At 40.8% G+C, this 27,086-nt stretch overlaps 1 protein-coding gene across 4 annotated transcripts; it reads left to right on the forward strand.

Moving 5' to 3' along the window:
• Positions 1-731: 731 nt before the first annotated feature.
• On the forward strand, positions 732-26,792 carry LOC101745432 (LIM domain kinase 1). 4 transcript variants are annotated; one of them, XM_038016388.2, is made up of 18 exons: positions 732-1,028; positions 1,826-1,913; positions 2,597-2,711; positions 4,038-4,168; positions 5,685-5,798; positions 6,418-6,504; positions 11,256-11,388; positions 12,269-12,522; positions 12,868-12,982; positions 13,515-13,643; positions 15,129-15,254; positions 16,410-16,541; positions 17,972-18,061; positions 18,397-18,495; positions 19,537-19,691; positions 20,484-20,613; positions 21,209-21,424; positions 21,547-26,792. In XM_038016388.2, exons 1-18 carry the CDS (start codon positions 1,007-1,009, stop codon positions 22,444-22,446), a joined length of 3,036 nt encoding a protein of 1,011 aa, XP_037872316.1. In that variant the 5' UTR covers positions 732-1,006; the 3' UTR covers positions 22,447-26,792. The 4 variants fall into 4 exon arrangements, with proteins under 4 accessions (XP_037872316.1, XP_037872315.1, XP_062528850.1 ...); XM_038016387.2 differs by having other exon boundaries at positions 733-1,028; positions 1,823-1,913; XM_062672866.1 differs by lacking the exon at positions 6,418-6,504 and having other exon boundaries at positions 734-1,028.
• The last annotated feature ends 294 nt before the right edge of the window (positions 26,793-27,086 follow it).

A 27,086-nucleotide genomic window follows, 5' to 3' on the forward strand; every position in this document is an offset into this window, starting at 1 on the left:
TAAGGAAGTATTTTTTGTAAGATTAATTGTAGGTACCATGAACACAACAGTACTAGGCTTTGCAAAAGAAGTAAGCTATGTTTATGACTCGTACGGATTGTCAATGTCAAATTGAAAATCATAGAGTAATATTTAATGGATGTGCTACTATTCTTCCTATTGCTCTCAATTCTCACTTACACTAATTCAACACTGCTGGCAATGATTACCTGGAAGCCTCATTAAAAAAATATTTGACATAGCCGCCCGTGTCCAGATGACTAAGAATGATAATGAATTCTTGGGAACTAGCATGAACATTCGCTAAGCTACCTATCTCTGTAGCATGCAAGTCAGAATAGGACATTAATTTTTTTTTTTTTTTTTATGATTGAAAGATTACTGGTGGCCCGGAGGCCTTTCCAGTTTCACCAGGACAGGTGGGCGAGCAAAGGCTCAGCCAGGAGGGGTGGGATTTGCTAACAGCTGCCCGAGCGCCTCCGAAGGAGACCTAACAACTCAAGAGTAGCTGCTTCGCGAATGAATCTACTACCGGATCGGAATCGCGACCCGCTGAGAAGATCCGGCGAGAAACTCAGCGAGCTGATTCATGGGTTAGGTTGCACGGCGAACTCTTTGTCGAGTTCGACGAGTACGGTTACCGAGGTCCCTAAGCCTGCTCCTAGAGCTGAAGGCGTCTAGTGCAAAGGTTATTGGATCTGATGGATCCGTAAGGACGTGGAATACGTAGGACATTCACTTCGACCTACTAATGGTTAAAATAACACATTTGAAAAACAAAGAAAATTGGAAACACTACATAATTTTAGTAAATCTTGTATATTTTACACGTCTTATCATAACGTCAGATCTTGTCATTTCATTAATCTACGTTAAGTAAGGCTTAGTTTTAAAATGACGTCATTTGTCAGTGTCAATCACAAAATCAGAGACTGGGAACTTTAATGTCCAGTTTTTATGTGTTTTTATACAGATTTTTAATGTTTTTTAACACTTTAGAAATGAAATGGAGAGTCCGAAAGCTAAAGGTATTTTTTAGAACATAAAAATATTAATTCTGTTGCTTTATTCATACAAATTTCAATGTTGTTATCATTCGCTGAATAAAGTAAGTTATTGCGTGGGTGATGTTGTATGTTTTACGGAAAACCTATTGTTTGTAAGAATTTTAAACATTTTTGCTTAAAACTATAGTCTATTAAGTATTTATTCACAAGTTTCTGTAAAAGAAGGAGTCGTTTTCGTCGATATATGAACGCGTAAACATACCAGCTCACGTATGTAGTAGTGCTTTTTTAATATTAATACCATAAATACTTCCGCCTAAATATTGTGCTGCTAAAAAGCGGAGGATAATCGTTCCATATGACTAATGTAAGTTGGTCCGATATCATTAATGTGACTCGTAAATAATTGTATTATTTTTATTAAAACAATGGAACATCAATTTTTACTTATGATAATCTGATACCTTTAAAGGAGATGGTTTTATTAAATTAAACGTGGTTCCTAAAAATGGTCCGCAATCTATTTCCAATGCTGCATAGAGTCATAACACAGCATGTAATGAAATATTTAATAAATTTGACAATAATAATTTATATACCTGTCATAACTGCTATGTTCTGGTAATGTGTGAATGCAGTACTATATAATTGAGAGTTCTATCTTCTCATGTTGTTATGACATTAATATGGTGTGACTCAGGTAACCCCAGGACTGCTAGATGTCCAGTTGTTAAAAGAAAAGATTAAAACTTTGATGTTTCTTCTGTTTTTCCAATTTTTGGACCCTATTAGTCAAACTGATACAATAATTTCAGAAGCTCTCAGTTGTTCAGGGTGTTTGAATGACATTGGATACGATGAGTATGTATCGGCGCTGTCACAACATTGGCATAAGGATTGTTTTAGGTGAGTACTGAAATCAATATGAATTCCAATTTGTGAAGGGACACTTCAAATGTCGTCTCCGAAAAAAATGAAAGTGTATGTATGGAGAAAACCCAGATGTAATTTTTTTTTTTTTTTTTTTATTGCTTAGATGTATGGACGAGCTCACAGCCCACCTGGTGTTAAGTGGTTACTGGAGCCCATAGATATCTACAAGGTAAATGCGCCACCCACCTCGAGATATAAGTTCTAAGATCTCAGTATAGTTACAACGGCTACCCCACCCTTCGAACCGAAACGCATTACTGCTTCACGGCGGAAATAGGCGGGGTGGTGGTACCTACCCGTGCGGACTCCCAAGAGGTCCTACCACCAGTAAATTGTAGATTAAAATTGTCTACTGCGGTGTATTGCCTTATTGTAACATAATTGAAATTATTAAGTAATAAAATATTGAAAAGTTACTGGTGTTAGAGCAAATTGTAATGCTGTACGAAGAGGTACTGCAATCTGGCCAATTGCTGACATGAATTTATAGAATACAACCAAGATTTCAACTTTATACCTCAAGATGGTTGGTTAGTCTAATTTTTTATTGCAATAAATGAAAAACCTTATATGGGCCTCGGAACTTGTTATTAAAACCCTGCTACCTATTTTGTTCTATGAAATCAGCTTAAAATAATGAAAACATAATTATATAGGTGCTCAGTATGTGATGATCTGTTATCAACATGGTACTTTGAGAAGGCTGGTCTACTGTTCTGCCAGAAAGACTATTGGGCGAAGTACGGAGAGAGTTGTCAGCAATGTACACAGGTAATATTACTACTATTTTCAAGGAGACAATTTTTTTAAATTGCTTAGATGGGCGGAAAAGTTCACAGCCCAACTGGCTTAAAGTGTTTACTAGAGTTCATAGACTTAAACAATCCAAATGCTGTAACTTTTCAAGCATGAGTTCTAGGTCTTAGTTTAACAGCAAATCAGCTCAAACCAAAATGCATTAGTATCCTATCCGTGCGGACTCCCAAGACGCCCTACTACCCGTAATGACTTTAATTATAATATTAGCGGGCTTAAGTTTCATTACACGATGTTATTACTTCACCGTGGAAGTCAATCGTGAACTAGAACGTGTGTTAAGTACGTATCTCATTACAAAAATTGGTACATGCAAGCGGAATTGAAACACCGGCCCAATCGCATCGCTCGATACGTATGCACCGGGTGTCTTATCCTTTAGGTTATACCTTCTGAAAGTCACGTATTTGACTTGACTTTAAAATCTATTTCGGACGTGCCTTGTCCTATGCTTACAATTTGTCATAATAATATTATTTACTAATCGTGTATTGGTCCTGTCTAATTTCCACAATAGCTAGACATATTCGGATTTCGGTCTCTATGATATACCGTATGCTTCCAATAAGCAGTCCGGCCAGAACCAGGACCCTGAAACTGCGATAGTTTAAGACAAAATATTTTTTGTATGGAAACTAGCGACATCTTGTTGCGGATGCCCTTAAACGTATATATTGTTAAAGTTAAGGCATTTAGTTATTGTATAACTAAAGAGAGAAAATAAAAAATAATAAATTGTACAAGTCTTTATTTGTTATAAACAAATTGATTAAATTTTATAAATTTGTGGTTCAGAAAATTTACATAATGCTTCATTAAAAAAAATTTGGTAATAAGTTACTGCCATCTACAGGAGAAATAAGAAATTAATCGAAGCGAAGCCATCTAGTGGCTGACGCCCGTAAACATTTTTGTTGAGTGCTAGAGTTGCTTATCTATAACTAATTTATGTTTTTTTTTTATTGCTTAGATGGGTGGACGAGCTCACAGCCCACCTGGTGTTAAGTGGTTACTGGAGCAAATAGACATCTACAACGGAAATGCGCCACCCACCTTGAGATATAAGTTCTAAGGTCTCAAGTATAGTTACAACGGCTGCCCCACCCTTCAAATCGAAACGCACTACCGCTTCACGGCAGAAATAGGCAGGGTGGTGGCAGTTAAAAAAAACTGTATCATCTATGGCCAGAACATCGACCGCTTTGTTACTTCGGTCTGTAGACTGATGTCCCAATTCATCACGTGTTTCTGTGAAGTGTTGACACAATCAGCGTTGTCCAGGTGATAACCGGCCCAGTGATGGCCGCCGGCGAGCACCGCTTCCACCCGGAGTGCTTCGCTTGTCACTCTTGCGCCGCCCACATCGAGGACGGAGAGTCGTACGCTCTACTTGAACGCTCCATCTTATATTGGTAAGGACTTTATTAGTTTTACGGAGGTCTGTGATCGGATGTGTCCCTGGAATGAAGATTGCTTTTTCCCCCTACCTAATCACTGGTAGCGTAAGAGGCTATTGCAATTTTACGCGGACCGGTAGATGAGCTCACGTGCTCAACCTGAGACTATTGATAACACTGGCCATATCAATATTCCTAGCATAGCAGATTCTACCACCAAATCGGAATGGCGACCCACTTAGAAAATCTGGCGCGAAACTCAATGGGTTGTGTCTATGGGAATGTTTTTTTAATTTAAGTGATGAGAGACAAACCGATTCGGCTCTTCACGTTAACAGGATACTGGAGCCCATCGAACCCACAACGTGAACACCTTGGGAAGTATTTCGAAGTACCTATAGCAGCCTATTTCTTCAAAGCAAACCTTCAAAGTGAATTGCCTCATTAGGTTAGGGAAGGGAATAAAGAGTAGATATAAAAGTCTATTCATTTAGAAGGTGTCGGTGACTGACTTCCTCGATCTACTGTTAACTCCGTGGTAGCAGATTACTTTTATATTTAAGACCAGGTGATTGTTTTCGATCTTAAATTTTGGTAGTGGAGTGTGTTTTAACAGCAAAATTACCGCTTTTTCATACCCGATCCTGTGGACCGAATGGTAAACAGTCGACGTCGCCCTAAACACGTCATTACGGATCCTCCCCATCCATTAACGGTGCTTTTAGGTACCTCAAGCACCGGTCACCGTCCTCGGCGAACCTGTCGCTTGCGACTAAGTGCTCGACGACTAAATTAACCCATAGACACAGCCCACTGAGTTTCTCGCCGGATCTTCTCAGTGGGTCGCGTTTCACTGCAGCACTGCTCTTGCTAGGGCCAGTGTTAGGAACACCCCTGGTTTGAGCCCCGTGTGCTCATCTACACGTCAAGGAGATGCTGAAATAGCCTCTCAAAGCTGGTCAAAGAATGGCCCAGGTGAACACAAAATAAATAATCTGACCCCCCCAAAGGATACTTACGGAATTACTTTGGCGGATGTCTATATTATTAACACTGTCATTTGACGGGTTATTATTAAGACAATCACATAAGTTATCCGTTCTCTTTGCGTGTATAGTTTGTCTGTGCGAATCATCGAGCTGGTAGCCCTCAAAGATGTAGAAAGAGATGTTGGAGTGATCGTCTGGGTTTCATATGAAAAGACGAAGATTTGCAAAGATAGTTTTTATTCTAACGGGGATACACATTTTGTATCAGTGGTCATTGACGACGCAAGAAGAAGAAAGGGACGACCACTACAATTGACATTGACACATATTAGGCGAGTGACAGCTGTCAGCTGGTATTGTTATAAAGATGCGTTTAGGAATTATACAATACTAACAAGAGATATACAGATTTGTCCGCTCCTAATATGCTACCTGCAGTCATTAATTAGTCTACCCGAGATCGTGGTGCTTACAAAAAGCACCAAAATATCGGGAACTCGTCAAATAGTTCTGTTTATAGTGTTTTGTTTTTGTGATAACAGCGGAAAATGCTACAGAGCTCCCCACACAAGAACGCACGCCATCCACGTGGTGGAGGTTCCGCCTAACGCGGTGCGAATATCGACAGGCGACAAGGGCTCGCTGACCGTCTCCGAGTGAGTGTGCTTTAATTAAATAAATTAAGCAATTGTGAAATTGTGAAATTCGCTCTTGATCCTTACGCGCTGATCAAATTAAACCCCATTGTTGAATCTAAAAAAAAAAAAAGTGTAATATTTTTTTTTAAATCGATATATAAATCGTCGGTTCTCAACCTTTAGTGTCGCGGTATAATAATTTAATTCAAATAAATACTTACACATTTCTTTAAAGTTTGTAGGTTAAAATTTGCATAATACACCATACCTGTCAACTTTGACGTTTACAATTGAATTTCCAAATCGATGCACCATAATGAAAAGTTTAGCCTGTGACGCTCAGGTTGAGGATCGATGCTCTAGTTTTCACTGGTGGTAGGAAGTCTTGTGAGTCCGCACGGGTAGGCACCACCGCCCTGCCCATTTCTGCCGCGAAGCAGTAATGCGTTTCGGCTTAAAGGGTGGGGCAGCCGTTAAGCTTTAAAACGGTGACTAAGAACTCATGTCTCGAGATGGGTGGCGGCGTTTACTTTGTAACATCAGCTGGGCCGCGAGCTCGTCCGCCCATCCAAGCAATAAACAAAACTCAATTTAAACTCGTTGGATCTTGTTAATGTTGACGGTTTCCCCGCGTCAGTTCCCTTTGCGCCGGCAAGATGTCTCGACTGGCGCGAGTACTGGTGCGAGCGGCTCTCTCGCTCTGTATTCAGCTCACTTGTCATAGGTACTAATAACTTGAGATAGAATTCAGTAGTAGCGCAAGCCTGAGGTAGAGACTTGTTTTAGTGTAATAAGGCACGCGAACTCACGACCCACTAAACGATAAGCGCTTGCAACCTTAATCATTATACCGTGCATGTGATTGCTCGCTTTGAGGCTAAAAAGAAGAGCAACAGACAGGCGGTTGCCTAAAATTATGTGTGCGTGTCTTTATGACATACCAAAAATAAGACTATTCAAAGGACGCCTTCATAATTGTGTATGATATTATGATTGTGTATTTCTGATTCGATCCATCAAAGAAACTCCGAGCGCGCCCCTTCCCACAGGACTTTGAACTTACGGACCAGACCTACGCACGGTAAATGTCCTTTAAGACGCTGTGAGTTAATACGGACAATTTCTTGAAAAAAAATGACAGCTGTCAATTCTGACTTATGTCATGATTCATAATTCGAAATCTGTCAGTGATTCGTTCGTGAAACGAACTGAATAAATTGATTTGAATTGTTGGCCTGTACACGATCACTGGTTATTATGTTAGACCAGCCTTTCTCAAAGTGGGCGATAACGCCCCCTTGTGGGCGCTGCAAGCCTAAAGGGGGGCGGTAAGAGACTCAGAAAAAAAATTCATTTAGCAGGACTCTTAGACACCGACTGAGCTCTCGCTGTAGTGGTTTTTAAGTAGGTTAAAAAATGGGGGGCGCTAAATAATAATTTATTATCAAAGTGGGTAGTAGATAAAATAAGTTTGGGAGCCCCTGTGTTAGACGAAATTAGTCACTGTTCTATCGCGAATTATTCCGTGTCTCTGGACTGGCAGGATAGCCGCTATTCTATAATAGTACAATTGAGTTTTCATTCTGAGGTCGGTGGCGGCATGCATAAATCCTTTTTAGTAATGACAATCGGAATTATCTGCTCATAACACACATATATGTATGCATTTAGAAAAAAAAAAGTTCGACTTTGCTAACGCGAAGTTCTCGCCCGTGACTCACAGATGACAAGTCTGTAGAGCATTTCAGACTTTGGCTACGATCCGTCACGCGTTATAACAATGAATTCGTCATAATGACTTTCGTTTACGTGCGCGGTTTGTTTGTAATATTATTAATCATTTTAGTCAGGGGTTTTATAAATCCAAACATACCTCATTTTAGTTTCGGTTTAGACTAAACTATATGGATGAAACTTAAATTTAATTGTGTACTTTTATTAACTGTGAATTGAAAAGAAACTTTTTTTTTGTTATAAAACAGCGCCTGTTTGATTTAAAAAGTAACATAGTTTTCTCAATTTTAAAAACGATACTGACAATGAGTGCAAACATCTAGCTATCTCTTTCCCACGTCAACTTAGTGATGCCGTTGATGTCACTGCGTCCTGTTTTACTGATTTGATATATTTTCAGGCATTTCCAAACATTACTTAAGTGGATACTCTGTTTTTTTTTTCCTGGAACTCGTAATTTTATTTGTAATTTTGTTTTCATTAGCCAATTTGGAGGCTCGCTATGTATGTACATAAAAATGATTTTATTGTAAAAAAGCATGGGGTGCTTTTCAGGATATTATCAATATAACCCTACTACTCATATCTGTTCGTAAAATATTTATATCACATTTTCTTACACTATATAAAATTCAAATTTATTAAAATTTATTTTCTATTTTTTAGTTATTTAGTTGGATTTTCTATTAAAGCGTATTTTGTGTATTAAACTATTATTAATTTATTTTTAATTTTTTAGTAGAATGTCAATATTTTCAATATTTTTCCATTTATTTTTTTCCAAATTTTTTATTATATTTAAAATATTTTAATATTGAATTGTGATCGGTCCTTAATAAGTATACCAAATTTCGAGTTAATCCGACGTTTTGAAGGGGGTCAAAATCATGTTCAAAGATTCCGTTACAAACATACATATGTCTGAAGCTAATAAACGCGTATTAAAAAAACACTTTCGCGGAAGTTAGTCCAGTAACTTTGAAGGTTCCAAGTCGTTTGTGTCAATAACATCGCAATAAACTTACTTAAATTGTAAAGGTGAACGACCTTGCATAAAGTCAAAGCTAGTGAATATTTGTGGCTTAAATGATAAAATTTAATTTTAAACTTTTCCTTCTCAATTACCGTAATAAGATGACTAATGCATACGCCGAGTCAACGGTTCGATGTAAATCGAACAAAACGTATTGAATAAATTGTATTGTAATGTTATTTAACCCTTTTAGTGCTAATCTAATCTGCTAATTTTCACAATTTAGCAGAAGTTGCTAAAGGATTTTTGAAAGAAAAAAATACCTTTCAAAAAACGTAAAAACAAATATGCAAAAATCAATGCTAGATAATTAATATATATATGTGGGATCGCGGTGTACAATGAAATTAGCGAATTTGTTAAATTTTATTTAATCATCAGCTCACAAAAATGTACGTCTTTTCTTATTTTATCTTAATCATTCTGTCATATACTTCATGCACCATCTGTCATCTGTCAGGTCGATGTGGCCAATGGCTACACCTAATTGTTCCCATATATATATTGTTACCATTTTTTGCTTACATAATAAGTGATTATCTAATAATACCTTAAATATATTATCTCATTTGTTGTAAAGAACACGACTTATATAAGGATAAATAGATATTTTTCTTATGAATAAATAGATTCCTTTTTTTTTAATAAAAAATAAATATTTAGGCAAGTATTATTTATTGTTGGCAAGAATTTTTTTTGTGGCTCTTTAAAAACTTTCAGATTTTGTAAATTGTAATTTTTGGTTCTTGCGACTCAAAAGATCGCCGACCTCTGGCCTAGGTGAATAACTATATATGAATAACAAGAAACGAAAACACAATTAAAATCTATTCAGAAACAAGGATGTTGTAAAAGTTTTAGTTTCGTGCTTGACAGATACCGCAATGTTTGTACAATGACGTCAGCGTTCAAGAGCGCTATATGCATTTATCGTACAAAATCACGCGTCACCAGTGTCAACAATAACTTTAAAACGCTTATATGTGCGCTAACTTAAAATATTTACTCCTTACGCGTTTTACTTTCATATTTTTCGTTATTAGATCCATAAAATCGAATATCCCCGAATTTGGCTTAACAATCTATAATATTAACAAAAATTGTCTAGCTGTGCAAGCTGTGTAAAGCTGTGCAAGCTCGAGACCTAAGGGATACGAAATAAAAAGCTGTTTTTTGCATAAAGTTCAATCGACGTTACATAGATATTTTTAGGTCTGGTCATGGTCGGGATGGCGGCAAGGTTGATGCAGCAGCTGTCCCTCATCTCACGCATCCGGCGGAACTGAGTTCATTATAATAAAATACCTTTAAATAACAATTAAATATACTGAGACCTTAGAACTTATATCTGAAGATGGGTGGCGCATTTACGTTGTAAATGTCTATGGGCTCCAGTAGCCACTTAACACCAGGTGGACTGTGAGCTCGTCCACCCATCTAAGTAATAAAAAAAGTCTCCACGACACGCATACACAACACACGTACTGGTGATTGATTGTGGTATGTGGCATGGCATCACCAGTATCTCTACCACAAAGCAACCACGTATCTTGTTTAAAAGTATAGTCGTTGTGCAACTGAGATTTGTATAGACAGATAAACATAGCATGGGCCGTGGGTTCGTCTGTCGATCAATGTTTATTTACGCCAAGCGAGCAGATCAAACGACTTGCTCCGATTCGTGGTATCGGGTGCTCGTAAATTTTGTAGCATGTGTAGTTTTGTGCAGTACCGTGTTCGTATATAGAGGCCGTTTTCCAATTACAGCACAAGAGCGCATTATGCGGCATAATGCTCAACTAAGCTTCAGCAATTAACCATTACTTAATGGTAGATTTCCAATTACAGAGCATAATGCGACTCAGTGACGCACAATGCTGAATTATGGTGAAGCTTAGTTGAGCATTATGCCGCATAATGCGCTCTTGTGCTGTAATTGGAAAACGGCCAACATTGCGGCTTTGTAATAATAAAAAATGTTTGTTTATTTACCAGCAAATAGTTTTGAGGGTAGTATTCATTGGTATCCTTTTGTTTTTGCTACAAGTCTTGGTGTTTTGTGATCCTCATATTTGTTCCTTCATTATTTAGTACGCTTTAAGCTCCTTTATTAGATGATACAGAAATTTGGATGTAATTCGGCTATTCGTGCATAATATCGAAGGGTGAAAGGTTGTTTGGCTTAATCGACATTTTTGCAACTTTACTGGAGCGTAATTTGTAGTTTAAAATTTAGTAAAAAATATTATAACAAACAAACTCCTTCAGTTGTTTGAATGGCGATAAACTTAAATGAAATTCAACTGGAATCATTGAACTGTTGATGATAATACCAAATAAAACAGACATTACAAAGATTACTGGTGGTAGGACCTTTTGAACCGCACGGGTAGGTACCACCACCCCACCTGTTTCTGCCGGGAAGCAGTAATGCGTTTCGGTTTGAAGGGTGGGGCAGCCGTTGTAACTATACTGAGACCTTAGAACTCATATCTCTAGGTTGGTGGCGGCATTTACATTGTCTATGGACTCCAGTAATCACTTAACACTAGGTGAGCTGTGAGCTCGTCCACCCATCTAAGCTATAAAAAATGCGCTTAAATTAAATAGCCTTTTCATCCCTCGATATTAAATTAATTAGCTGGCTGCTCTATCTAGCTGCCACGTCTTTCAGGCAACTGATTTATACTATTTATGTCTGACGGCAGGATTGATTCGTCGTGTGGCCTGTTAACTCTGCACATCGGCGATCGTATTCTGGAAATAAACGGGTCCCCGGTAGGGAATCGACCCGCGGACGACGTGCAGAGGGCGCTCGGCCGACCCGACCAGATTATACAGGTGGATATTGATTTTATTTTCCTCAAACCCAAGATGGCCACAGCTGGTCGTCTCAATGGTGATCGGATGTTCGTGATTTTCGCTAAAGCAGAAAACATGAAACGAACAACAGTTTGTGCAGCTGTGCCTTTAAACTGGATCCAGGTGAACCTTGAGAGAACCTGGAGCAGCTACCACATGAGCGATTGACACATGGTCTTCAAATCTCAAGGATAACCACTTAATATCGGGTCGAATGTTTTTATTTTATTTTTTATTACTGTTTTAGGCAGACGAGCATACCACGGCAGCCACGAGACGGGCCCACCTCATGGTGAGTGGTTACCGTCGCTCATGGATGTCAGCAATGCCAGCGGCAGAGTCAAGCCGCTGCCTACCAATGTGACTTCGTTCTGCCATTCCCGAGTTGCTCATTGACTTACGAATATTGCTCCTCAAATTTTGGTTTTATACTTTTTTTCCTACCTATGCTGATAGTCTTGAGAGGATATTTCAGCTTCACCCTAACATGTAGGTGAGCTCACGGGACTCAAACCGGAGTGGTGCTAACACTGGCCCTAGCAAGAGCAGTGCTTCGCAGAATCTACCACCGAATCGGATACGCGACCCACTGAGAAGATCCGGCGAGAAACTCAGTGGGCTGTGTCTACGGATTAATTCGCTCGTCGAGCCCTTCGTCGCAAGGGACGGGTTCGACGAGGACAGTGACCGGTGCTTGAAGTACCTAAAAGCACCGTTAATGGATCGGGAGGATCCGTAATGACGTGTTGATTCGTTTTATACAGTTTTACTCCAGTGTGCAGGCAATGTGCCCTATGTACCACAGACGTTTTAATGTGTAAACGAGACAGAGCATAACTCTGTTTCATGTCTCACACAGCTGACCATCGAGCACAGCCCTGAAACGGTAAGTCGCCCTGTATCCATGTGCGCACCGAGGGACACGGAGAAACCCTGCAAGGTAACGGAGGGGGTCATGGACAAGGGGACCTATGAAGGCAAGAAAGAGAGGCTGTTCAAGAGAAAGGGAGAGGATGGGGGCAAGCCGAGGATGATGAAGCGGAGACAGACGCCGTCCAGTCCGCTGCTCGGCGACAAAGAGAAGAGCAGCAGTATGTCCAAGCTGTTGGACGTGTGAGTCAACCTTCTGTATCTTGAAGCAGTGTCATAGGTTATGTGCAGGCACTGGAGCTCGTGGACATAGATGCCGTCATTGGCCTTGAGATATGAGGTCGAAGTCTGTTAATTGTATTTTAAATTACCGCGGGTAGGACCTCTTGTGAGTCCGCGCGGGTAAGTACCACCACCCTGCATATTTCTGCCGTGAAGCAGTAATGCGTTTCGGTTTGAAGGGCGGGGCAGCCGTTGTAACTATATTTGAGACCTTCGATATTTGTTGGACTATTCGGCGATGTATGGCATTACTCTTACCGGCGCAACAATATGATTAGTGTTGAGTCCGTTTGTCTGGTCTGGCAGCGTGGACGGCGAGGAGTCGAACGGCGTGCAGGGCGACCTGAGCCGGGCGCGATCCTTCCGCGCCGACACCAGCTCCGCCGGGCAGAAGGTGTTCCGCGCCTGCGACCTGCTGCAGGTACTGCTGCGCGCGGTGCTGACCACGGACCACACTCGCTTCAACTAGAGCCGCTTTCATTTAATCCACACGTTTCTTTTTATTGCTTAGATGGGAGGACAAGCTCACAGCCCACCTGGTGTTAAGTGACTACCGGAGCCCGTAAATATCTACAACGTAAATGCGCCACCCACCTTGAGATATAAGTTCTAAGGTCTCAAGTATAGTTACAACGGCTGCCCCACCCTTCAAGCCGAAACGCATTACTGCTTCACGGCAGAAATATGCAGGGTGGTGGTACCTACCCGCGTGGACATATTTTATTGTGAAAAAAAGCGAGGGTTGCACTGTATCAGTAGTTATAAATATATTATGAACAGATCTGAGTAGAAGGGTTATTTTGATAATAACCTGAAAAGCATCAAATAATTTTTTCTTACGCTATTTTTAATTCAAATTTATTGGATTTCCTATAAAAGCGTTTTTTTGTTAGTTTTTTTAAACTGTTATTTTTACTTAGACGTCACAAGTCCACATATTAAACAATTCCCAGGGCGAGTTGCTAGGCTCCGGATTCTTCGGCGAGGTGTACAAGGTGACCCACCAGGACACCGGTGAGGTCATGGTGCTCAAGCAGCTGTACAGGGTTGACGAGGAAGCGCAGAGGAACTTCCTCAAAGAGGTAACCAGACTGTTTGACTCTTGTAGGGCACATTGTCGATGGTAGATCCATTGACATAATACTAGACCAGGTCTCGTGCCTAGAACGAACCGTGTCCTCGATCGTCCGTCGCTGGCTGCAGAGACCTTCAACTGACGTTCAATGGAAAACGTTGTCTTCCTAGTCGAGGACATTACATTACAAGGACGTTACATAGTTGTTCCATCATCATCATCATTATCCTGCCCTTCTCCCAGTCACCTGGGGTCGGCGCAACATGTTTTCTCCTTCCATACTCCTCCATCACATACCATCTCTTCGCTCACTCCCCTCTTACCCATATAGTCTTTCGCGCAATCCATCCATTTCTTCTTAGTTCTACCTCTCCCTCTATAGTTGTTCCAATAGAATTAAAATGAGGTGGCGCACGGGGTCAACGCCCCCGTGAGGCATGGCGCGGGTGTACTCTACCTTAATTTTTCATTGCGGGTTTAAGAAATATGAATTTACTAAAACTATTTAACGGCCGTCTGGTGTAGTGGTAAGTGACATGGTCACTACACAAGGGGGTCGCGGGTTCGAATCCCGCCAAGGGAAGATATTTGTAAGATAAATATAAATGTCTTTTCCAGGGTTATGGATGTATATTAAATATATGTATGTGTATAATAAAAATCTTACATTTATTTCCGTTATCTGGTACCTGTCACACAAGTTCTTTACGAACTTATCACGGGACCAGTTAACGTGGCGTGATTGTTAGTAAATATTTATTATTATTTATTTATTTATTATTATTTCAATTCGGAACGGTCACTCTAACATTCGTTTTCTGTTAACTATTTTAGGTGAGCGCGATTTTTTTGTTTCGTAATGTCACTGCTGTAGATGGCGCCACGCGTCCTCATGTTCTTTGATGATACTATTGTTTATTAGATACTTCAAGTTTTCATTACACTTTGTACTGAGAATTTTTGGGCGAACTAAGTCCTCTCACCCCGTATTTATTGCTCCCTGTGTTTGTCAATATTTATGTGTCATCATAGGCTAGCTGTTCTCTTGTAACTGAGTATACATATCAACAACCATCTTAACTTATAAATTCTTCTTGGATAGCAAAACAGAAAATATAATATGAATATATTAGAATTCTTTCGAGTACTAAGATTGTATGTAAATAAAAATAAACTTGTCGAATTTTCAAACTTGGATTGAATCTAAGATCTGTGTGTAAAGACACAATTGATAGATCCCCGTGGTTACTGGTGGTAGAACCTCTTGTGAGTCCGCGCGGGTAGGTACCCCGCTTATTTCTACTGTGAAGCAGTAATGCCTTTCAGTTTGACAAGTGGGGCAGCCGTTGTAACTATATTTAAGACCTTAGAACTTATATCTCAAGGTGGGTGGCGCATTTACGATATATATGTCTATGGGCTCCAGTAACCACTTAACACCAAGTGGGCTGTGAGCTCGTCTTCCCATTCTAAACAATAAAAATAAATAAAGGTGGCGGTGCTGAGGTCCTTGCACCACCCGAACGTGCTCCGGTTCGTCGGCGTCCTGTACAAGGACAAGCGACTGCACCTGGTCACCGAATACGTGGCCGGAGGAACGCTGCACCAGCTCCTACAGGTACGTCTTATTGTAGTGCCAATAAGGTTTGGTTTCCAATGGTGTGACCGAAGTTTCTAGAGGAAATTAGGGCGAGAGATGCGCGGCGCTGGCGACAGCCTCCTTGCTGCCTTCGAGTTATTTTAGGCGACATCTGACCCTTAGATTGGGTTCGGTTCAGTCTAATAAGCTCTGATATCAAAAAGTTTTGCGGTAGGCAGCGGCTTGGCTCTGCCCCTGGCATTGCTGAAGTCCATGGGCGACAGTTACCACTCACCATTAGGTGGGCCGTAAGCTCGTCTGCCTACAAGGCCAATAAAAAAAAAAATGTTTTGCTCCTTATTATCTGGAACCGCTGTGTTCATCGACGTTTCCCGAGCGCTATGTCATGTCCTTCTTCAAACGAGGTTTGCGGAGAGTACTTAACGGTAGGCAGCGGCTTGGCTCTGCCCCTGGCATTGCTGACGTCCATGAGCGACGGTGACCACTTACCATCAGGTGGGCCGTATGATCGTCTGCCTACAAAGACAAAAAATAATATATATATATATATATTTATATTGGACTTTATGAGTGAGTGACTTATGAGGCGTGAGTTTGCCCCATAAATACGCAGGGTGGTGGTAACACAGGCTGACTGACTATATACTATATCATCAGTAACATGTCCTTCCCTGTCTGTTTGTATGTGTCTCGATTGAGAACCAGCCATTATTACTGGTGGTAGGACCTCTTGTGAGTCCGCACGGGTAGGTACCACCACCCTGCCTATTTCTGCCGTGAAGCAGTAATGCGTTTCGGTTTGAAGTGTGGGGCAGCCGTTTTAACTATACAGATACCTTAGAACTTATATCTCAAGGTGAGTGGCGGCATTTACGTTGTATATGTCTATGGGCTCGTCCACCCGTCTAAGCAATAAATAAATAAAAATATTATTGACATTGATGTCTTCTTAATAGGGGTTTGAGTTGTAAAATAAAGTTAGACAGTAGGTCTGGGTCATACCGGAAAGTATTTTAAGGCCCTACTAGGATATTTTAGGGCCCTACCCACCAAACGACTTCCCTTACACTCTCTCCGCATTCTGGGTCAGAAGTCAGGAATAGTAGGGGGGTTTTGGCGGTCAACACTACAACCAGACTGACGGCCTCAACCGACCTCATGTTTTGTGGCCAGGACCCGTCCGCGAGCCTGAGCTGGGCGTGCCGTGGGCGGCTGGCGCGCGACGTGTCCCGCGGGGTGGGCTACCTGCACCGCCGGAACGTCATACACCGCGACCTCAACTCGCACAACTGTCTCGTGCGTGAGGTAACTGTCACAACGGACTCGGGAACTGTACTAAACACACCAACACGCGTGACGTCATTTGGGGCTAAAGTAACGACCAGATGATCACTGGACTTTTTGGCGGAAACGCGCGTAATGAAGTTGTGTGATTTGTTCTTCAGTTTTAAATGTGTAATAAGGGTGTTTTATTAAATGTTTAGTATCTGTGAAAGTGCACAAATGTGGGAAAATGGAACAAAGCCGCTGGACGTAACTTCTCGGGATCCTCCAAAAAGTCCACTGAAAAAGTCTCAGTGAATGACCATCATTTTACTGAGGTTATATTTCATCCCATTTCATCTCATCTCATTTCATTTCATGCCATATTTCATTTTAATCAACTTCATTTCATTTCATAATTTCATTTTTCATATAAAACTGTTTTCATTAAAATTAAAATAAGACTTGACCTAAAGGTCTTAGTTACCAGGTCAAAAAATCCCTTAAAAAAATATGAAAACTAAACATACACTACTATTAACCACATAATATGATTGTGTTTTATCTTAAACAGACCTGTGGCCGCCGAGTGATCGAAATGGAACCATAATTAATTGAAATTATAAGTTTGAACATTATCATGATTCTATTGTTAAATTCTATAATCACAGATTTTGCTAAGACCACATTCTAGACAAATAATATTAAATACAAATAATATTAATCTACCCTCAATTTGACCATATACTTAAACAAAAAACAAAACAGAATAATCGTGTGTCTGTCAAATACATGGTAGTTTGTATAATGTTATTTATTTTTATTTTTATTGATTGATTGAATGTTGATTTAATGTATTATTTATGCATAATTTGAAAAAAATATTAGCACTCTGCACTCCTTCTCTATGTTCTCGTATAAGTGTGGGAAATGTCATACTCCTCCGTCTGCGGAAAAATGGCAAAAATCGTAAAAAAGGGTACAAAGCTTATGTTTTACCTGTTAATATTGTTGCGCGCTGGGGTTCGGGATAATTAAAACTTCCACCGAAGTATAAGTTAAACTCTATTTAACACTTAAAACACTTACAGAACACTTTACACTTCGTAATTCGCTTTATCCGCTTCGTTTCAGATGATTCGTTTGCTGTTTCGCTTCGAGTAGATCCTCCGATTACTTACTGCCTTCGTGTCATCTCTGCAACGTTTTTATAGTCGATACGACATCCCTAGAATTATCGAGAACATTCCTGACATGTCGAGTAGTTTCGATATGTGTTTCCGCTATTTGATAATAGATGGCGTTGCACTTCTCGAGCGTTCTCGGTTTTATTAGTTCTTTTGATATTCGCTTCTGCTATTCGACGATAGATGGCGTTACTCTTACCGGCGTAACAATATATAGAAAACGTATGAAAAATAAAGGTCTCAGTTTTCTATTTCTAATGGAATATCAATGATCTTGTCCTGCAGGATCGCACCGTGATTGTAGCTGATTTCGGTTTGGCTCGCATCGTCCAAAGGACCACGGCGCACGGATCCTTAAAGCGGAAACGATACACAGTGAGTTTGGGATTCCAAGAATATTTAGTATAGTAATAATTACCATCACCCCGCCAATTTTTATTTATTTATATTATTATAATTTTCTTATTGTTTAGATAGGTGAACGAGCTCACAGCCCACCTGGTGTTAAGTGGTTACTGGAGCCCATAGACATCTACAACGTAAATGCGCCACCCACCTTGAGATATAAGTGCCAAGGTCTCAGTATAGTTACAACGGCTGCCCCACCCTTCAAACCGAAACGCATTACTGCTTCACGGCAGAACGTAAACGCTCTGAAAGCATCATCATATTGGACATGCAGGGTATTGTAGTGTGTGAGTGGTCGCCAGGTCGTCGGCAACCCCTACTGGATGGCCCCCGAGATGATGAACGGCAACGTGTACGACGAGAAGGTCGACGTGTTCTCCTTCGGGATCATACTGTGCGAGGTAAGCCGCGGTCCCCCCGCGCGGTCCCCCCGGCGGTCCCCTCGCGCGGCCCCCCTAACCTGTTCCCTTCCGTTTGTCTACCGATATATTGTTGTTATTCTTTTTTTTTAAGGGATCTTATGACCTGGTAACTGAGACCTTTAAGTCATGTCTTATTTTAATATATTTATTTTTATTTTTTATTTATTTTTATACTTATTGTACACACAAAGAAAATACAATAAAAAAAAACAGATTTAAAGAATGTCTAAATACTATGTACAAAGGCGAGCTTAACTCATTCATGAGTTTTCTTCCAGCAAACCAATAGCAGAGTGAAATACGATGTATAAGAGGGGAATAGTGTACAATATAAAAGCTATTAAAGCATGATTTTTAAACTAAGCTATAAAAAAAAAAAATCTAATATAAAATGAAAATATTTCTTAATTTTATGAAAAATGATAATATGGAGTGAAATGAAATGAAATGAAAATGATTAATTTGGGACATTAATCAACTGGGATGAAATGAAATAAAATGAGATGAGATGATATGGGATGAAATATATAATCTCAGTAAAATGGTGGTCATTTACTGATCATTTACATTTTCAGTGGACTTTTTGGTTGATTCCGAGAAGCTACGTCCAGCGGCTTTGTTTCATTTTCCCACATTTGTGCACTTTCACAGATACTAAACAGTTAATAAACCACCGTCATTACACATTTAAACCCGAAGAAACACTAAATAGACAAAATAAAACAAATCACACAACTTTACTCCTCGCGTTCCCGCCAAAAAGTCCTCCTTGTTATTATTCATTGATGCGCTTTATTATTGTCAATATTTAAAAAAAAATTTAGAATCCAGAAACTTGTCTATAAAAATCAAAAGAGAATATGTTATATACAAAACGAGTCTTAAATCTTGAGGTGTCAGTGATTATGGTCGAATTTCGATCAACAAGCGAACTGTAGTTACAATTTATAGTTCGGTGAGAGGTGTGACCGCGTGCTGGGACGCTATGCTAATTGCTACCTGACTACTACTTTGCTGCAGATAATAGGCAGGGTGTCGGCGGACCCCGACTGCCTGCCCCGGAGGTCGGACTTCGGCCTCAACGAGGAGGTGTTTCTCGAGAAGTTCTGCGCGTCCTGCCCTGAACCCTTCTACAGGATCGCCTTCTTGGCCTGCAATCTCGACCCGGACGATAGGTAATTTGATACTAATTTGCTTTTCTGGTCACGGCGGGGCTAACGAGCTCGTAGTCTAAGTACCAACATTTTTTTAAGGGTATTTATGACCTGGTAACTAAGACCTTTAGGTCAATTCTTATTTTAATTTATATTCTTGTTTTTATGAAAAATGATAATATGGAGTGAAATGAAGATGATTAATTTGAGACATTAATCAACTGGGATGAAATTAAATGAAATGGGATGAGATGAGATGATATGCGATGAAATATAATATCAGTAAATGACCACCATTTTACTGAGATTTTTTTCAGTGGACTTTTTGGAGGATCCAGTGAAATTACGTCAAGCGGCTTTGTTTCATTTTCTCACATTTGTGCACTTTCACAGATATTAAACAGTTAATAAACTATTGTTATTACACATTTAAATCTGAAGGATCACGAAATAGAGAAAATAAAACAAATCACACAACTTCACTCCTCGCGTTCCCGCCAAAAAGTCTCAGTACCGATATAACCGCGATGCGACCCATAGACCTGACAACCACGAGGCCCAGTGTTGTGTACCGACTGGCTGCTCTGTAGCAGGCAGAGTGTGCTCACGACGCCCTATATCATTGATAGAAGTCGGTCGATGCTGGCTCCTCTCGCTGTTGCCCTTTCCCTGATGGATCCCCGAGCGCCACACAAGGGGACCGCAGCCCGACTCCGCACCGAGCACCTCATGTCTCAAGGTCAACTGGTCCGTGAACTCGTTCATCGTGAATAGATGCAAAAAGCTCAATGTAATTAACAATGCCATTTTCAGACCGCCTATGGAGGTCATAGAAACGTGGCTCGAAGCGTTAGTGGAACAGCTTTCTGAATCGGAGCTTAAAGAGAATCTAGATGTGCTTTGCAACGATCTCGACTCCCCGACCGAGGGCTCTCTTGTCAAGGTAAGTTATTAGATGCAAAAGCGATGATGTGATGCAGATACAGTAGGCGCGCTAGTTCATGTCCATCCTAAGGAATGCGGTAATGCTGTGACCTTGTTAATTATGATACTACTACCGATTTAGTCAACAGCTGTCAGTTCGTTTTAATGTAACTTAAGATCATTTTGCAAATTATGAAATAAAATAAATGTGATAAGTAATTACTTATTTATTTCTAATAGAGAAAAATATTTTTTTTATTCCAATTCAATCACTTATCAGATGAAAAGACAACCGGAACCGAAAAGATCAGAGTCGGAATCAGTATATTTTTTCAGTAGTTTTTTTTCTACCTGAACTTGTTGAAAGCGGAGTAGTCATGGTATAAATTTACAATAAAATAACACAATACTGTTAGCGTAAATTTTCGATATCGATAAGCGCGCGTTACAACCGTCAAGGACAAAACTCGACGTCAGACAAATGCGGGGAGGCGGGCGGGGGCGGGGCGAGCTGTCCCCCGCGCGTCGCCTCTGGCCCCGATGGACATCAACTCGCGCGCATACTGTAGATGGCTCGGGGACAGAAGGAGAATTAAATTTGAAATTGGTTACAGAGCGATTCTCAGTCAACGTTAGAAGAGACGCGCTCGATATCGTACCGGCCGCTGGTGCCCGTCGCGCTCGGCAAGTGCGTGTCCGCCTCCCAGGTGGGGGCGGGGGGCGGGGGGCCCGCGCGGGGGGGCCGCTGGGGGCGCGCGCACAGCCACCAGGCGCTGCACACGCCCGGGTACATCCTGCAGGCCAGGGGACCCACCATCGACATCACCCAGGTGCGCACTACTACACTCCTAGCGTGCTCAGGTCGTTGGCGAAGCGCTGTTGTGTTCATTGTCACCTATAATCTTGCACGAGATGTTTTAGTAATGTTTGCTGTGCTTATACTACTGCTCAGGTGGACGACATCAGCGAGTGGCTAGAGCCGACGCCCCTCAAGCGATCACAGCCAGACCCTCAGCTGCACCGGCCGCGACACCAGGTTCTCCTGCCGGCCTTCCTCAGGAACCAGTCCGTAGAAGAACTGAGACCAAAGCACGTGCCCAGCGACGACTCTTCGGACGACAGTGAGGCCGGCGTCACCAGCGCCGCGCCGCAGCCCGCCGTCACGTACCGGAGCCCGGCCGAGCGGCGCCTCCCCGAGGTGGACGTGCGCCGGTACAACATCGACTTCCTGGCCGGCAGCCCCGTCATGGCGCAGGGCATCAAGAACATACCAAAAATAGTCGAAAGAGACAAAACCAATGAGAAAACCGGTTTCTTCACCAAAAAACTGTTATCGCCGAAATTAAGTCGATTATTCAGACCGAACGCGACCGAGGCGGGGGGCAAGCCTCACGCCGACCTCAACAAGTCCAACAGCACGTTCTTCGTGCAGCAGCCGCCCGCCCTCGGCCGCTCGTCCTACAGGATACGGCCCGTCGGGGACGCCGGCGCGGACGTGCTGCAGAGCGACATCAAACTGGCCAGCATGGGGAGGCCCATGACGCCCACGCTGAGGAGGTGTCCCGACCGCCCGGACCTCGCCGACGCCCGCTTCAGCTGTCGGGACTTCAGGACTAAGATGATTAACAACGACCACGTCAAGGCGCACATCACGAGGGGCGCCCCGGTGGGACAGCCGCACGTACAGAGGAGGAGGAACCCGGACAAGAGCGAGCCCCGGATGGGCATCTCGCGGAGCAACTACGTCAGTCTAGCCAACCTAAAGATAAACAATAAGGCGAACGGTCTGGATGTCACCGAGAGAGCCAGACGCGAGGTCAACGATAACTCCCCCGTGGAGAGGGTCGTGTGACGGGGGACGGGGGGTTGGGGGGGGGCTTGCTTCCGTATGTGTTCGAGGAATGTCAGATAAATATACATCTATACATTCTGATTGATAGTAATATAACTAACTGCACGTTACAAATTATAATCTTGCCATTTTGAAAAATATACAAACTGGATATTGTATTGACATTTAAAGGTGAAAATAGGTCGCGTCACGGATGGACGTAGGTTCGACAATTGCCACAACAAAGAACCCTTCTGACTTTCATTGCGTGTGGTTAGATATTGACAGTGCCATTGCCATTGGTCACCTTTGATTGTCTGCAATATTCAGGCTACGGAATTATATAAATGTTGAAACTTTGTACACGTTACTATTATTATTGTTGAAAGGTTTATAACGATTAATGTATACGCGGAATTTTAGTATTAATAATATATTTATTACACTCGGGGCGTTGGACCACGCGGTCTGGCGCCTCTGTCCTGCCTTATTTACCGCGAAATTATGCCTTTAATAACTAGCCGGCTGTCGTGTCCACGCGGTGGGGACCCGTGACCAGTCTCCCAGAGAAGGGTGCTTAACGTTGGGCCAGCAATGGTCGACCATGTTGGCCTAACTACTCACTCTCTAACTACTACTGGCACTAAAAAAAAAATCGGCCGACAAACAGACGAGAATGTAGCACTTAACTGTGTTGACATTCAGTAGTTGTATTGGTTACAATCCAAATAGATTACGGCGTTAGTTTGCGTACTTCGGTTCGGTAATATGTATTCTTCGGGCCTTAGAAAGAGAGGATCGGGTTTTTAGTTGATTCGTAGAGCGCCGTCTCTCTCGCACGATACGTTATAGCAAGGAACGGTATTCTTGGTTACGCGGTAACGCTTAGCAAATCCTGTTTGGCTTGGATTTTAAACTTTTGATCGGAAACAATATATTAAAGCACTTTTTTAATAGTCCTTTAACACTAATCATACCAACACTCACAGGTACCTATTTCTATCATAGCAGGTAGATAACTGGTATACAACAAATATTACTCAAAATAAACAAAACCAAACAAAAAAAAAAGTATAATAACTGTAGATTAATTAGTAAGAAAAAGGCACGAAGTCAAATGTGCAAAAGCATTAAAATGATACCTGCATTTTCAATGCAAAAGTTCAAAATGGGGCATTTGGCCCGTTATGGTATGTTTAGTGTTAATATACCACAGTCTTCGATAAGTCGTTAAAGATCTTTTAGTCTCAAAACTTAATTACTTTTTAGTTTGTAATTTTATTATCAAATGATTAAATCTTTTTTCGTAATTAATTTACTAACGTTATTTTTTTTTGTTTTAAAACCGTTGACACGCTCCGTAAGAGCGAACAGTTTTGATTAGTATCATAAACGGGGAAAGTTCTAGACTAGTCTTGCGTAGACCAATAAAACAGTTTATGCAAAAATATTTCTACACAAAAAACTCTACGCCTCGGGTCCAATTGCGATTATTGGTTGTAGTAAATATCTTTATTAAATACAGACTACTGAGTTTCTCGTCGGATCTTCTCAGTGGGTCGCGTTTCCGATCCAGTAGTAGATTCTGCGAAGCACTGCTCTTGCTAGGGTCAGTGTTAGCAACACTCCGGTTTGAGACCCGTGAGCTCACCTACACGTTAGGGCAACGCTGATATAGCCTCTCAAGGCTATCAGCATAGGTAGGGAAATAAATTGAATACATTTGATACTCCTCCAGTATCGAGTACCCGCTTGTTCAAGTATATTCTTCAAGTATTACTCATGTCTGATATACATACCTTTTCGTTCAGTGTGCTTAGTGAGAGTTTTTTAACGTTCTCGATAGCGTAAAAGTTAACGCATATTTGTATGCAGTTAGAACAGCGCCCCTAGCGGCAAACGTAGGCAAACATTCCAACTCCATCCAAATCTTTTTTTTTTTCGGACCTGGCGCCGATCCTCCTTCGAGGTCCCCGCGCTTAGGGGGCACGCGGTGTATGTGGGACTTGACGATCTGCAAGGTGTTGACATTTTAGGGCCCTACCGCACTAAACGACTCCCCTGCACTCTTAAACCCGACGACCGATCTCCGTCCGGGGTCAGAACCCGGTCAGAGTAGGGGGGTAACTCCATACAAATCTGAGTTAACTTTTACGCTATCGAGAACGTTAAAAGACTCGCACTAAGCACACTGGTACCGAGAATGTTATCAGATTTTGCCTAATTAATAATCATTTTCAAAACTGCTCTCTTACCGAAATAGTTACGGGCAATTAACATAGATTTTATTGCATAGTCTCAATCTTACTGTGACACAGGGTGCCATGTTTTTTTTAATAATTATTTTTAATTATTTTATGTGTAGGTAAATCCGTTTTTTTATTCATATATAATGTAAGAGACTAAATGACGTAATTTTTTTTAGAATAGTTTCAGTGGCCAAGGTAAAAATGTAGGCATCAATTTGCAAGTTCGATTGCAGATTATACAGTTGAATATTAACGTTGCCATAGACAATAATAAATGTGTTTCAACTTCAGCTTGGATAGGGAATCTCAGTGAAAAAGGAAAAAGTTTTTTCGTGCGACAATGTGTTTTTGGAATATACTTAAGGACATTATGCTTAATTAGGAAATATGATTTGGCGGTGATCGCGGTCTATTATGAAATAGACACATAATCAATTATAGATACCGAGGGGAAAATATTATTTGGTTTAAGGGACATTATAGCATATTTACAGGAGAGCCATTAAAAAGTTTAAAATTTGAAAAAAATATCATGACAAAAAAAACTTCTTCAACTATTTGAATGGGGTAAACAAAATTGAAGTTCAATTAAAAACATCTAACTGTTGATGCTAATACCAAATAAAACGGACCTATAATTACAAAGATATATCGCCTTTTCGCATTAAAAGTGTACAATTTCGAAAAATATTCGAAATTGAGTTAATGTGCGTAAACATTTGGTATCACCAGTATTTTTCTCATAAATATTGTCAAAAGGGCGTAGTTTAGTTTTAGTTGTTTTTTTTTACTTTACCTATGTTTGGACTGCTATTAACAAAATTACTACATAATTTTATCTTACTTTAAAAGATAGATACTGTAACTGGTAAAAAATAAAAATAAAAAATGTTCCAAAGATGATTTATATTAAAAATATTACATGTTAAACCTTTAAAACACTCTCCCGTAAAATTAGTAAGTTTTGAAATCTCATTATCGTCTTCACGCATTATTAAGCGAAATGTCGCTTTAACCAAATAGTGTTTCACCCTTCGATATATATGCGTCATAGAAATGTCTTAAATCGATCGCATTACCCAGCGCTGAATCTCACGCGTTATATCTGTGATACTTTACGTTTGTAATGCACGCAATAATATTACGTATTCGGTATTATGTTTAGGTTAAGTTTTCAACGAAATACGTTTTTACGTTAAGTTTGAGTTTTAGTTGACTGGTTGTTTTCGATGGGGAGTTACGCCGGTTGCGGAGACTAATTGTGGATAGCTGGTACAAATGATTATTACGTGGTAGACATGTCAATATTATATGCCGTGTAGCCTAAGAGATAAGACGTCCGGTGCATTCGTGTTGAGCGATGCACCTGTGTTCGAATCCCAGGCGGGTACCAATTTTTCTAATGAATTACGTACTCAACAAATGTTCACGATTGACTTCCACGGTGAAGGAATAACATCGTGTAATAAAAGTGTAACCCGCAAAATTATAATTTGCGTAATTACTGGTGGTAGGACCTCTTGTGAGTCCGCGCGGGTAGGTACCATCGCCCTGTCTATTTCTGCCGTGAAGCAGTAATGCGTTTCGGTTTGAAGGGTGGGGCAGCCGTTGTAACTATACTGAGATCTTTGAACTTATATCTCAAGGTGGGTGGCGCATTTAAGTTGTAGATGTCCATGGGCTCCAGTAACCACTTAATACCAGGTGGGCTGTGAGCTCGTCCACCCATCTAAGCAATAAAAAAATAAAAAAAATGACAATTTGAAATATAACTTTTTACATAAAAAGTTATTAATTTGCTTAGCATGTGTTGCTCTTTCTCTGTGCTAGTTTTTTTTTTTTTACATAGAAAGTAAATGATTTAGAAGTCATAGTCAATTTAAGATTTTTTAAAACAGTAATAAAATCGATAACTAAAGATGTTTTGGTTATGCCATATTCAGCTGTCTGGTCAGGTTGTAGTCTATCGGCGTCACTCCATCGATGCTTACTTTACTTTAATGTGAATTTTTATATTAAATTTAACCGATTAACATGAATAACAAGGATTCCGTCTCCCGCATTCCAAATGTATTCCGTGTATTCGTTAAGTACAAAAGTAAAAGGGATTATATTCGATTTTGTTGTTTTATTTTGAACCTTAAATATCTAGTCTATGCTATGCCCGCTTCAAAGGGACGCCCACTGAGTTTCTCACCGGATCTTCTCAGTAGGTCGCGTTTCCGATCCGGTGGTAAATACTGCGAAGCACTACTCTTGCTAGGGCCGGTGTTAGTAACACCGGTTTGGGCCTCGAGAGTCACCTACGTGCTAGGGTAACGCTGATATGGCCTACCAAAATACCACGCGGCTCGGTGGTGAGCAAATCCTTGTGGAAATCACAGTCAGCCGCCTACCATTAGATGATTACCT

Source organism: Bombyx mori, chromosome 16, assembly GCF_030269925.1.
Source record: "Bombyx mori chromosome 16, ASM3026992v2".
Classification (NCBI taxonomy): Eukaryota; Metazoa; Arthropoda; class Insecta; order Lepidoptera; family Bombycidae; genus Bombyx; species Bombyx mori.